The sequence below is a fragment of the Temnothorax longispinosus genome, chromosome 8 (genome assembly GCF_030848805.1).
Source record: "Temnothorax longispinosus isolate EJ_2023e chromosome 8, Tlon_JGU_v1, whole genome shotgun sequence".
In the NCBI taxonomy this organism is placed as follows: domain Eukaryota; kingdom Metazoa; phylum Arthropoda; class Insecta; order Hymenoptera; family Formicidae; genus Temnothorax; species Temnothorax longispinosus.
The window spans coordinates 21,263,824-21,278,322 of NC_092365.1; the positions used below are offsets into that span (position 1 = coordinate 21,263,824).

At 39.7% G+C, this 14,499-nt stretch overlaps 1 protein-coding gene across 1 annotated transcript in view; it reads right to left on the minus strand.

The window, feature by feature from the left end:
* The window catches only part of Creba (Cyclic-AMP response element binding protein A), a 26,910-nt gene extending 15,180 nt beyond the window's left edge, over positions 1 to 11,730 (minus strand). Inside the window, exons 1-2 of the mRNA XM_071785496.1 lie at positions 11,027 to 11,730; positions 7,619 to 7,854 (exon numbers count right to left, since the gene is read on the minus strand). Of these exons, the coding sequence (XP_071641597.1) occupies positions 7,619 to 7,699 (81 nt within the window). The 5' untranslated portion in view covers positions 7,700 to 7,854; positions 11,027 to 11,730. The remainder of the gene's footprint in view (positions 1 to 7,618; positions 7,855 to 11,026) is intronic.
* Positions 11,731 to 14,499: the final 2,769 nt, after the last annotated feature.

The following is a 14,499-nucleotide window of genomic DNA, read 5'->3' on the forward strand; positions in this document are numbered from 1 at the left end:
CTCACGTGTCTTACTTTGACACGCTCAGTCAAAACATATATATATATATTTTTTCATTAAAAATTCTCGCTCTTCCTTTCTCAATCATTATAAGCTTATGCGACAGATTGCACGTGTGAATTTTTGCGTTCAATCACAAGCCGCAGGCGCCGCGATATAGTAACAATAATGGTTCCGTGCCGGTTGGTAACCACGAGAAGATTGAGAGTCGTTTGCGCTCTCAACTGACTGACTGATGGCAGCTTGTGACAGCTATAATATATATATATATATATATATATATAGTAGTAGGTGAACGTTTTGAGCGCGATAACTGCGAGATTATTTATCCGAACGATGTAAATCGCTTTAGAATCTTCTTGTAGTGTCTTATTTTACTAACAGCGTTATGTGTCTTACGCGAGATAGCCCTGCCCTTTCTGCTCTGCTTGCATTCATGTTCGTGCATTCCTGTTGTCGAAGGACGTTTAATTCGATTAAATATATGGCAAACCTGCCAAACTGCATTTCTCATCCTCGGCTCGCATGACGCAATCGTTTACAGAGTTCAATATTGTTGCAATCTCGTACACGATATCAAATTATCTTTCGTACTTTTACAAATTCTTTTCACATTCTCTACTATAAACACGCGGGTAGCTAAAGGAAGTGACCTTCGACATTTCTTTGGCAATAGAAACAAATCAGAAATTATCTATACTGTATTGCAATGCAAAGAAAAATGTAGAATTTGATTTCAAATCAATAAACTTCTTTTAATTTAACAGAAATAATTTACTGTTTCTAAAATTTTTAAATATTAAATATTTTATTTACATTTTAATATTAATTAATTTTGTGTATTATATTTATATTCTTGTGTATTATAATTCAATAAGAAATGTATTTGTTTTAAAAATATTTAATTTTATCAGATTCAGTGATTTTGTAGAAAATAAGTTTTCCCCTGAACAGAAAATCTTGTAGAAGGAAATGCCTTCGGAATGCATCGTAACATTGCATGCTTGTAGAAAGAGAGAGAATAGCTTCGCGCGCAAGCGTGCATGGAAGAAAAGTTTACGGTTACGCATGTACAAAGGTGGAATCCCGCGTCTAACGGTGTTACACGAACAGACGATAAGAACGCCAGAAACGGTAAGAACTCAACAATCGCATTCTGTGCGGATCGGTCAGTCTCTACTCTTCGCTTGCACAAGGAATTGAAAATTGTATTATCGTTCGATCGGTTATAAATTAAAATTACATTTTTAATAGAAGGGATAACATTTTTTTTTATACTACATCCGTCAAAGTGTTACGACCAAGAATTCACGAGGATATACCTGCTCGTCAATCGTAAGCGCGATGATGCGGATCTAAAATATCGAAGATCATCCTATCCGGCAGCTCTGCAATTAACTGTTTCAGAGATCGATGCAATAAAAAAAAAAGCGCGAAGAAGCCGCTTGGGACTTTCTCGTCTCACAATCAGTTAAGTCGAACGCCCGCGGCCACCGTTGCCGGAGGATTTGATATAGATGTCGAAAGGTCACGCTACGGTGATTTCGTCGCGAATTCTTCCGATCCTTTCCTTCCTCCTATCCGTTCGTCGGCATGGGTTAAGCCGACGGCGTAACGAAGAAGCGAACGGTGAAGCGAAGCGTTGCAAACAAACGGGAAGCCGGGAAAAACAATAATTATTTTCGTGCCACGGTCGTTCGGAATCGTGCTGCGCTCGGCGATAAGGAAATGTGCTGCTAGAAAATGAGCAATCGTCGGTAATTGACGTTTTTTTTTCCTTCAAGAACGCTCAGCGACGATGTCGCGAACCGAAGAGTCCGAGGAGTTCCGCTCGCCTGGGCGGAAAGCTCGTCGGAGGGGAATTCTGTTTTGGCATGTTTGTCCGAGATAGAAAGTCCGCGGTTCGTTCGAGACATGCTTAAAGTTTAACGACGTGCTGCGATTTCCTCGAGAAGGAAGATGCGTGACACGTATCGAGTACGGCGCGGCTGTCGGGTCATAAAACGCGCATGATTCATCTGTATCACACCTTGCGATTATTTTCTACTTTCCACACAGTTGACAGGTAAAATCCTTGAGAGCCTTAAGTTCTTTGGCGGAGAAAGAAGTTGTCGAGAATTTGTTTGTGAAGACACGTGGGAAAAGAACATAGGTATTTATTCGTCATGAAAACGGATTTGAGTTGTACAAAAAATGGGTGTTACTCGAGCGCTACAATATTTCCATGTTCGCGTTCTCTCTGGAGGTCTAGAGGTTACTCATTTTTATATAATGTTTGCTATGCGGAGGGACGAGTGTCGCAATAGCGTCTCATTACTATTGTGTATTCTATCTCCCCCACTCTTCGCGCCTGGGTTTCCGGTATTGCGAGCTCGACATATTCTTACTTCCGGTTTTAGAGTAGAAGGCAACCAACCACGACTTTTCTCATGCAGGCACTGCTATGGTGATTATTGTGGGTGTTCCACTGCGACACCATAGCTATTTTTATCTTCTCTCCCTAATTAGATTAGATACGGAATCTATATTGCTGCTGTATGTACGTCACCTTATCCGATAAATAAATGACTACCCAATGAGGTTCTCAAGGCAACGGTCGCATAACAATTTGTTATGTTCAAATAAAAATCTATTTTATCATTAACACTAATTATTATCAATCATTATAATAATCTTATTTGAATAAGTTAATTTCTATTTTTTATTTTTACAATATTTTGCTCCCAAACTAATTTAGTTATCTCGTAATTGAATAAGGACGTCAGAAAGGACGTCAACATCGTGATAAAATAATATTGTGTGATCGATAAAATGATGACAGCAGGATCGAGATGAAATTATAGTGTGTCGAGACGCTTCCTGTTTCGGTAGGAAATATAATACCGTTTGTTTATGATAACAACGTGTGTCGTCGACGATTTTCCTTCACGGCACGTATCAAAAATACAATCGATATGTTACACTGCAGGAAAATTACTTCCGCGCGGTATTTTCCTGACGTGTCCATCGTGCTTCCTTTTCCGGGTAGCCGGATTGAAATGAAAGCTTTTTCATCAGCAGAGCTTTAGACATTCAATTTTTACATTAATGGCACGCTGAGAAAACCACGGCCAAATAAAACGCTAATGCCGTGTATAATTTATGAATAAGTAAAAAAAAAATCTATACAATTTATGAATGCGGTAATTTATGAATGAGTAGAAAGATCCGTGATTTTACTTTTGTCTAGACTTCTAGAACATTAACTATATATCGGAGAATAATTTCCCTATCAGAGCGTGACGATTGTCTGAGTTTTCTAAAATGCTTTCACGGTGTTTGTTTGATTTATGATAATACACTTTCGTAAGACAAATTTAATTTTTATTACTATTACGAATTTTTGTATTGATGAAAAATTTGTGTCAATTTTTTCTTTAACGGAGTTACGAGCGCGGCGCGTTTACAAGTGGCTGCAAAATATTCAATTCGATATAAGGCTCGAATGTGTAACGCGAAGACTACTATCACACTTGCGTCAGTAGCACCTGTGCAAGCACGACGAACGAGTGAAGAAAATTGCTCTATAAAGCCGCCCACGATAAAAATGCGAAACATACGAGCGCCTAGACACAATTACGGATGCCGTAACGAGATTATCTTGCTCGCCCTACATTTTCAATTTTCGTTATAGAAGCCATTGGAATTTAAAGTTCTTTAAATCAGCTGTTAGTTATTTAAGCGACTGGTATCGAGAAACTTGGAATTTTTGTAGCAGAATAAATACAAAAATACACAAACAAATAAAAAATAAACTTGAGTAAAGCTAAAATAATAAATTCATATATCGTAAAAGCTAAAACTCAAAAGTGTACGAGCTTCCCTTCGAGATATAATACGGCATACATTGTCAAGGTACCAACGTTTATCGAGACAAGTGTTTTTAACATAACGAGACAGATAGCGAATAATTGCAGCTACACTTCATCGTAAGTAAAAAAATATCGGTATCAGGTCATACTTTTCCGAGAAAAATTCCACGGCGACGATCGATTTCTATGTCCGTCCTCCCGGTTACACGGAGTTTTTAGAATCTGCCTCAATTGTTATCGATGCATCGCGAGCACTCGCTTTGTTTGCATTTCTACGCTTCGTCGTTTCGTCGTTCGCTTCCACGTAACGACAACACGATCAATCGCGACACTCGTTGCGCCGATGGCAAATCGCGCAATGTCGCCGTTTCTTTAGCGAAAAGAAAGTCGGCTAAGCGAGAAACCAATATATTTTGCCGTGAGCGACAGCGTCGTAATTAGGACGATTCATTACGGATTTTCGATGACGATTGAGGCGAGCTTGCGTCTTTAATGTTGGAAAACGGACGGAATTCCTGGCATTCCATTGATCATGATTTCAAAACCATACTCGGCTGCATTTTAACACGCGAGGATTCCCGTTGATTTTCTTTTACAAACGCCCGTTGGCTTAAACGATTTTATTGGCTAGACATATATTTACGCGCGCGATGAGCTGTCCGCCGCTTGACGTAATTCCCGTCAAAGGGGACTGACCCCCAAATATGATGAGACAGCACTGACATGCACATGCGCCGATTCGCCTTTCAATTTCTATTACGATATGCTTCCCGAAGCCAGACCACCGTATCGATGCATATTAATAACTCGTTATTATGCGAAAATAATCGAAAATACATTGAAAATTCGAACGAAATCAAGTTGAATGGTTGCGATATGAATATATAATGATCTTCGATGCGCACGTCAAATTTCATATTGTTTCACGGATGCAGATGGATAGAAAAAAGGGCGAAAAAATATCTATGTGCTCTTGCGTATAAATATATTTATAATATTAAACGATTAGAGGCTTTTGATTGGATCGAGAAATAATAACGTGTGCACACGTACTTACATTAATATTAAAAAAAATTATGTTATGACTACGATCCATGGACTTTTATTTTCAAACAACTCGCAAATTATATAAGCCATATTTCGTAGATAATGAGAGTGTAACAAAGCGTCGTCGTTACTCAATGAAGTAAATAACAAACACACGTTTTCAACGATAAATGTCCCGTTCCAAGATGGTTACTGGGCCGGCCAGTCTGTAAATTGTCTGGGAAGCACGTTCGCGACGAATATGTGTGACAAGCCGCGATCGATAAAATTGTAATTAGTGTACATACAGAACTGCGATTGTCTGCTTAGTGAGAATATACATAGAGCTGCGGAGCTATTTTGAATTTTGAGTTGAAATACGTTACGTATCTTTCCGTTCAATTATAAATTAGCATAAATATGAAATTCAGTAAACATTTCCATTGAATCTTATCGACACTTTTCCGTAATGTGTTGGTGTTTTTCCGCATCTCTTGAACTGAAAGTAATGTAATCTCGAAAGTATTAGAATACCAGGAAAATAACGTCGAAGATAATTTCAAAGGTATTAATAGTTTCGGAAATTCCCCGAGAAATAATTCTGACGAGAAACGCAAAGCGTCGTTAAATTTACATTCAGAAGAGAAACGTTGCTCCAAAAAAAATATACATATATATATATTTCTACAGACGATTCGTGTTCGGTGTATTAACGGCTGAATATACGGAGGACGATAATCGAGTGGCTCTTCGCAAAAGACGAGTACTTATGGGTATTTACGAGAAATGATGCGATATTTGTACAGGTGCGCAAACCAACTATAATGCCTTACTGCCCAAATACAATGTCCTTTCTCCGTAATACAAGCATACAAATGCGGCGAATCCGCGCGTACGAGTGGCGCTAATCCCTCCATCCATGTTTGCGAAGAGCAATCGAACTGTGACAAGACACTCCAAGTGTGCGTATAACGTTCGAATGCATTTTTGGAAAAAGGAGAAAAAAATAATTGCTACCGTTCCCGACGTTGTTGCGTAAGTCCACCGACGGACGGAAGAATACGATGATCGGATCGATGCGAGATTAAGAGTCTCCGAGATGATGATATCTGCCACGCGATTGACGATTGAATTTATTCCCAACGGAATCGAACGTGTAATATATCGCCGACCTTCTAGGAAACGATAAAAATACCGGTTAGCTGGCGTCGCCACTTCGAGGACCTGCGAAATTACTCGGCGAGCATGTGAAGCTACGGGCGGCCGATAAGAGGAACAATAACTAATAATAAATACACGTCTGAGACGCGACGCGGAGCGTAAAACAGCAACACACGATTGCATGCGAATTGGCATTTATTTGCGGCGAGAAATAGCCGAGGCGTAATGACGTAGAGACTCGACGCGTTAATGATTAGGATTAATTTGTCGGCAATTCGATGCTTTCGCGTGCCGTGCAGCGGAAAGAAAATTCTGACGTGAAAGGGCCGAGGAATTGCCTGACCGTGTCCCATTTTGCGCGCCGATCGAAGACAGGAACGCACGCTGCGAGAATGAAAGGAGCATATGCGGGGCCATTGTTACCGTCGCGAATGCAACGAGCGATGAAAAATAGTTTCCGTCGTCGTTCGCCAGGATGGTTAGATAGATATACGCGAGAGTCGTGGAAGAATAGAACGCGATGATTGTCCGAGTGATGGAAGAATTATCGGCTCCGTGACGTGTTCGTCCAACAACGTCGCTATCATGTAAATTTGTCGGTTTCCTCATTTCCTTAGGCTTAATTAGCGCAAGTTGCAACCGTGTCACCATAAGTGCGATGACAAATGACAATACGCGTGATGCATATGTGAATATGTGACCATTATTATTCATAATTCAAAAGCTGTCGTACTTTCTTTGAACTACAGATGTTAAGTGAGTTAAAAAAAAAATAACGATTGATTGAGAAAAATACATGTTTAAAAGGGTTTTGACTTTAGACGATTTATTTTGATAAAACCTTATTTTAAATCATAAAGCAGTCAATTTCAATCAATGTCAATATCATATTTTAACTAAACATTACTAATTAGGAGGTTGAGAATTAAAAAGTTGCAAATATATAATACTTTAATGTCAAATATTGTAGTTGTCACCACGGAAGAACGTATAAAAAAAGCAGAAATGTATTTTTCAATGACATTTAGTCGATAAATTTGATAAGCGTGGCGCATACGTTTCTTGCACATTTCACATAAAAAGAAGCTTCTGAGAATAACATAGTAAAACAAATATCTCTTGTAAACTACGTGATCATATATTTTCATCCACGACGATAAGGCTACGCAAATAACGGTATTCGCTGTTTAAAAATATATACTTCAGTGTGCCAGTGATATAATATCATGATTGTATTACGTCGACCATTTCTTTGGATTTGACACGAATATTCGAATAAGACGGAGGATTGCGGACGCGCGGCCCTCAGAAGGACGTAGGCGTCCCTACAATCCCAACGGAGCTTCCTCGCGTTCGAGATCGTAGACGAGCACTTTCTCGAGAACGTATGTAATGTACGCGCCACGTAGGCGCAATAAAAATTAATGAGCGGCGAACGACAATAACATTGTGTTTGGAACATCCTCGAAGTAAAATTTTAAAAAACCACCGTACAAGAAAATTTTACAAGAAAATTCTTCAAATCTCTTCCCTTTTGTAAGACTACAACTTATATATGTATATAAAGGTTGCGTACTCACCGACTCGGGAAGTGGATAGGAATCCCATAATTCCCTGAGGTCACCCGTTCCCACGTCGTAGTTCCACGCCATGATATTCATTTCGTTTCCTTTAGCTTTCCTGATAATGCGAGCGTCGTCGGTTAGAGGAACATGGTACTCGCCCCATGAAGGACGAAGGAAATTAAAACGCCGACATGCCGTCGCCACGAGGATCCAGCGTTCCTTGATAATGTCACAAGACCGTCAGTATATACCTGAAAGCAAAGATATTGTCTCGTAGTCGCGTGATCTAATATTATTACAAACATTGTTAATTATCTCTCCTTCGTGTGCTAAATTGACGAGAGATTCGCAAATATATAGCGCGCGGTTTAATCACCTTAATTGCGTTAAAGAGATCTCGAGAGATCCGTGGCGGATCTCCCCCTTGGGCTAAGATTAAAGTCTTCCTTCAAGATTATAATAGAAACTTGCTATTTAGAGAAAATAAATTCAGGGCTATATTTGTGATCTTCGGTTAAAATTAGATCGAGAAGAGCGAGAGATAAGAGGAATATCGCGCTTTCGTGGCATATAAATAAAATGAAGGAGGATAGAAAGAGACGCGCGCGCGTCTGGATGAAACGAGGTATACATATACAAAAGTCTCGCTCGATAACAGACAGGTCGGAAAGTCGTTTATATAAGTGTCATTAAAAGATCTAACCGGACGTCGGATGCTGATGCGGTAAGGAGGATATAGATAAACGAACGCGACTTACAGATTAACACACATGCACGTGCGCATCCGTGAACTCAGCGCCGGCATACGGTATCGCGCGTGTCTATTATCCGCCGCGGCCGGTTTTGCGTTTAATGCCTTTTGTCCTATATTACGAGATGATGCATAGCTGCATTACAGTGCCGCGGTGCGTTCTAACGAGTTCAATGGACCTGTCTTTATGGGCTAAGTATACCATTCGCGAGAAAGAGAAGAGAAAAGAGTGAGAGGGAGAGAAAGAGAGAGGAGAGAAAGAGAGAAAAAGGAGGGGAGCTGCTCCGATTGTTGCGCGGTAACGCGAACGACATCACGAAATTGCGAGAAGTTACGTTACGTGCATCAATTCGTAATCTTCTATCTTATGTATTTGTTACAATTCCATTACGCGCAATCTTTTTCAAATAAACGCAACGATGAACGGTTACGTTTCTTAGGTGTGAGCTACAAGTTTCTGAATCCTTTATATTTACGTTGGACAAAAATAAATCTTTAGATAAGGAATACCAATCGAGAGTGTTATCTTGGAGTGCGGCGGGGTATCTCGGAGTATGAAGTTCAATTGAGCCACTTCCCGCGTATATGTAACACGCGCAACCGTCCAGAAATCACGGCGAAGGAGGCTCAGGAGAATTCCAATCGGCCTTGCTCACCATTAGAAGAAGAAATTAATTTCTCGTTACACGTATATAGCGCGTCATGTGCGGCATAAATTCCTTCCTCTAAAATCTGGCCTCTCTTTTATGACTACAATTGGATTCTTTTTACGGCGAGATAATGATTCCCGATAAGAAAAAAAGATCCATGCATAAGTAAGGAACTAATTGTAAGTAATCTTTGAGTCTGATAAGACTCCTGCTGAAAGCTGATGTTATGTACACGGCATCGCAACAGCATGGGTGATGCGAGGATTATATGCCTCGATGTATTCAATCGCCGATCGTGCCGTGGGATATAATCGCAAGGATAATCGCGAAAGGACATCGACAACAATCGACAATTACGTATATGCATTATTTCAGATGCGAAACGGGCTAAAACGTTAATTATACTAAACGATGTAGATACAGTTATCCTGCTTTCTCATCAAGCGTGCGCATCGCTCGAGAGTTATTCCAAGCATTATACGTTTACTACCTATAGATAACGAAATTTTTATTTCTTATCTTTTTTTATGTCAATGAAATGACAAACCTGCGTGACTTCCTCTGAGAAAGGCATCCGTGCAAAGATCAGATAAATATAGTTGAAGGATGAGAAGTTGATTAAAAAATTGGCACTCGCATGCGAAATTTTAGAAAGGTTTTGGTTTCTCGGAACATAACATTCGGTTGCCTCGGGTAAAAATTAAATTTTTCAACAACTATAATTATTATTGATTTAATTAAATCAGATATTTATATCACGGGATGATAACGTAACAATCTGTTACTTAATATTTGCATCACCTCGTGTATCATATGTCATATTACGGATATATATATATATATATATATATATATATATATATATATATATATATATTGCTATCGAAAACGCTCTCGAAAATTATTTCCGAACGTATATCTATTCCATTTACTTCCACGAATAAATCATCGTTTCGAAGGTCCGCTGATAAACGATTCCAGATATCAACTTTGGGCGTCGTTCCTCTTCGATTTTATTTTTTTTTTTTTTCGTCGGAAATTTTCAACCGCGTTCTATCTCACGAGACATACATCTACTCCTCTTTATCTCTTCGTTATTTTATTTCTAAATAACATAGCTTATTCGCGCTAAATGTCACTTCCAATGCAGTCGTCCGACTCGACTTTTCGATCCGACCGACCTTTCGACGCGCGCGAGCGATTCCACGTAATCGCCGCCGATGCTAATCGGTAAACTGGTATTTCCGGAAAGAAAAGGAGAGATATACCATAGATCGGACGGACGGGTAGAATGCGCGAGATTCGCGCAAAATGCGACGAGCACGTGAAGCGTTCTTATCGCGGACACAATACGTCAAACTTATAAATACTATTTTCAGCGCGGGTTTATCGCTAAGAATATACGCTTCGTTTCGTACCTTCGGTATACGATCGGTACTACGCGCGATGGAGCGTTCCAGGAAATCGCTGCCGGCGAATAAGATCCGCGGTACAAGTTGCTGAACGAGACAATAAATTTTATCTTAGTATTATATTATCGCACATCAACGACCGCTATTCAGCGCGGTTTCAACCAAAGACGGATCGATTTTCGTGCAACGGCATCGCCGAGAATCGAGGGAGCCGTGCGTCCCGAGAGATCCATCAATCGGCGAGAGGAGTCCCACATTCCGCTGATTTCGCACGCGTGCGTCATCATCTCGCTCCGATCTCGCTGCTGAGAGAGTTCTCTCCCGGGAGCTCATCTCCGCTGTTCTCGAATATCCGCGCGCCCGGCGCGCGGGGTGACCCATCACGCCGCGCGATGATAGATCCGGTCGTTGTAATCTGAGCGCACCAGATGGAACGGAGCACCGCTCGCCGGCTCGGCTCGGCGGCGCGTGCACGTGCACCAGGTCGTATCCGGCGTCTTTGCGCGCCGCGGCGTCCGTCAAGCAGCGGTACCGGCGCGGCGCGGCGCGCGGAGGATTGACGAGAGGAAGAAAAAGAAGAAAAAGTAGCTGCGGGACAGTTGTTACTCACCAAACGAGAAACGGGCGAGGGAGGGCAGGGCGTCCTCTCTCGTTGAGACCTCCGACGGGTGGGGAATCACAGATGGTAATTCTTGGTAATTCTCTAAGTATGTTAGGTTAAGGCACAACACTGTATACCGCTCGCAGCCCCCGGCGCGACGACGACGAGTACGACGACTGAGCCAATGAACGGCGAGGAAAGCGGGACGGCGGCGGGATCGATAGTCAACACCCGCGGCACCCACGAGAGTTGTCGCGCGGAGCCGCCAATCGCGAGGAACCGGCTGTTTCGCAAACGCGCGTATGCACGCACCGAGCAATTTGTGAGCACTGGCACGTGGTTATCGATTTTCGAATGTTAGCGTGAAGGTCTGTCTGTCTGCCTGCCTGCCTGCCTGCCTGCCGTTGGAGAACGGATGTGTGCCTGTCGAGCGGACGGAGCGGGATGCGCGCGGTACGACGTTCTCCGCGTGAATGCGAGAGTGCGAGACCCGGGACCGGCGCGGCGGCCGCACGTGTTGGCGCCGCAAGACACTTCAATCGCCGCGATTCAGCCAATAGCGGCGAACCACCTGTTACCAGCGTACTGAGCTATCAGTTGAGTAGTGAACGGCCGCAATGCGCGCGCAGCCTTATCAGTTGTGACGCGCGTCGTCGAGCGGACTTTTAAAAGCGTGTGGAAACCGCCCCGGGTTTCTCGGCGACGCGTCTCGCAAGTCACAGCCTGTCTGCGAACTGCGAAGCAGTGTTGGGATTCTTAATAACAAATAAAATAAATTTATTCGTAATTTATAACTTTTATTCAAAAATGTAACGAATAAAAAAAATAATCGATCACGAAAAATAATGCGCCAATGGAAAATTAAAGTTTACTTTACTCGTGAACGTTATAATTGGCTATAATTTATTAATATTTTTAATGTTAAATAAATTTACAATCAATAAAATAAAAATAAAAATTTATTTTAATAAAAACCTATGTCATAAGTTTTAATTAATAAAATAAAAAAAAAAAACAAATTAAAAACCAATTTTATTTATAAGTAGAAAAAGAGAAATATATAATAAAAAAGTACATAATCAATTTCAGTTTCCCAAAAGCGTAGATTTCAGTATAGTTGGTTTATAAAAAATAAGTAATTTATGTCAAAATTTATTTTTTATTTGATAAATTTTTATTTAAAAACGCTTTCAGAAACACACATTTTTCAAGTATATTGTCTGGTAGTCTATGAGATTCGGCTGTATTAATCATCGTAGCAAATAAAAATAATCTTTCCACCGGAACCGAAGAAGGAATCAATGTATGAATAATGATAATTGAATTTTAAAAAAAACTTTCTCTATTATTGTGAGATATTTCTTTAGGCAAGAAATCTGAGACATTCTTCTAGATTAGGAGATCCAGACTCTCAGACTTCTTGCCTAAAGAAATATCCCACAATAAAGAAAGTTTTTTTTTAAATTCAATACATTGATTCCTTCTTTGGCTTCGGTGGAGATGAGATTTATTTTTATTTGCTACGATGATTAATACAGACAAATCTCATCGACCCTGACAGTATGTTTGAAAAACGTGTACTTTTGAAAGCTTTTTAAAGTATAATAAATATGTATCAAACAAAAAATAAATTTTGATAAGAATTACTTTTGAGTAATTTTTTTATAAACCAACTAACATTCTGAAATCTACACTTTTAGGAAACTAAAGTTAATTATGTACTTTTTTCATTATATTTTACTTTTTCTACTTATAAATAGAATTGTTTTTTTATTTTGTTAATTAAAACTAATGACGCAGGTTTTTATTAAAATAAATTTTTATTTTTATTTTATTGATTAAATTTATTTAAGTTCTTTGTTTTAATTTATTTAATACCAGCTTGAAACCAGTGCTCACATTTTACACCCTTTTTCATCCCCTTAGGGAATGCGAATTTCTAAAAATCCCTTCTTAGTGAGTGCTTGCATGGAAGGAATATACAGGGTGATTAGGGAAGAGTTACCGTCACTTACGGAGCTTATTTCTGAAGACATTTCTGAAGACATTTTGAGCAAAAAATGTCATGTAAACCCGGAACCTATTCTGAATAATATTTACAGAGTTATACTAATTTGAAGGTTGTTTGTAAAAGACCTCTTTCTTTAGGTTGAGGAGTAATAGAAAATCGAGCGTAATCCTGAATATCACGTGGTTGAAGAGGAAAACATTTTCGACGCTGCAGTCCATCAGCGCAGTCCACGTACCAGTACACATCGTCTGCTCCCTGAGAAAGTGGATGTCATCTCTGTAAATATTCAAGACCCGGATTTATATGACATTTTTTGCTCAAAATGTCTTCAGAAATTACCTCCATAAGTGACGGTAACTCCTCCCCAATCACCTTGTACTCCTCGAATTTCACGTTTCTAGGTTTAAGGGTTTGGGCTGAGCGTTGATGAGTCAGTCAGTCAGTCAGTCAGTCAGTCAGGACATTTGTTTATATATATATATATATATATATATATATATATATATATATATATATATGTATATATATTATAAAGATATAGATTAAAAATACTAATTAATAAATTATAACTTTACGTTCACGAAATATTATTTGTTAACAAAAATTTTTATATTCTTTATTTCATTTTTGAATAAAAAATAACGAATAAAAATAACGAATAGACATGTTTTATTGTAAATTACGAATAATTTTAATAATAAATAATTCAATCAATGAATAAAAAATAACAAATAAAAAAATTATTTGTTATTCGTAATCAAATAAAAATTTATTCGATTAATGTATGTACAATACTGACTGCGAAGGGAAAAGGAGAAACTGAGTCGTTGGATTGTCTGAGTTTCAGCGACGAAGATGCATGACGAGATCGCGCGCGAGAAATTGCAAATATAGCAAAAAGAAAATCGGTCTGCATCACTTCCGACTGATAAGCGTTATCGTTCGTCTCGTTTTACTTCCAAACTTTCTCGTGTTCTTTCGAAGCGTTCGATGTAAGAGAGAGAACGATTCGTTTGTGCTCCGATTCGTAAACTGGAGTCGAGTGGAGTGCGACGGGGCGATGGGAGTTCTGGGTTATAATAGCGTGCGGCAGGATCTGACAGACTTAACGGTATGCGGGCGCGGAAAGCAATGCGGGCAATCGATGCACGCACCCGCAACCGAACCGAACTGGAATATATGCGTCTAATACCGAGGCATTTACCCGCGATTATTTAACGACCGATGAAAATAACGCTTGATGAATATTTCTCACAATAGGCCCGCTCGTTCAGTTGCACTTCCTGGACTTTGTTCCTCTTCTTCTCGCTGCGTCTGATGTGCAGAATGTCACAATTGTATTTCTCTTTTTAAGTCGGCTTCTCTTTGAAAATTTTAGAATAATTTCTGTTCCTCTCACAAAATCTATTACATTTAGTACCGAGTATCTCAAGCTTTAAATTGGGTTTTTTGTTAAGATAAAAGCTTAAAA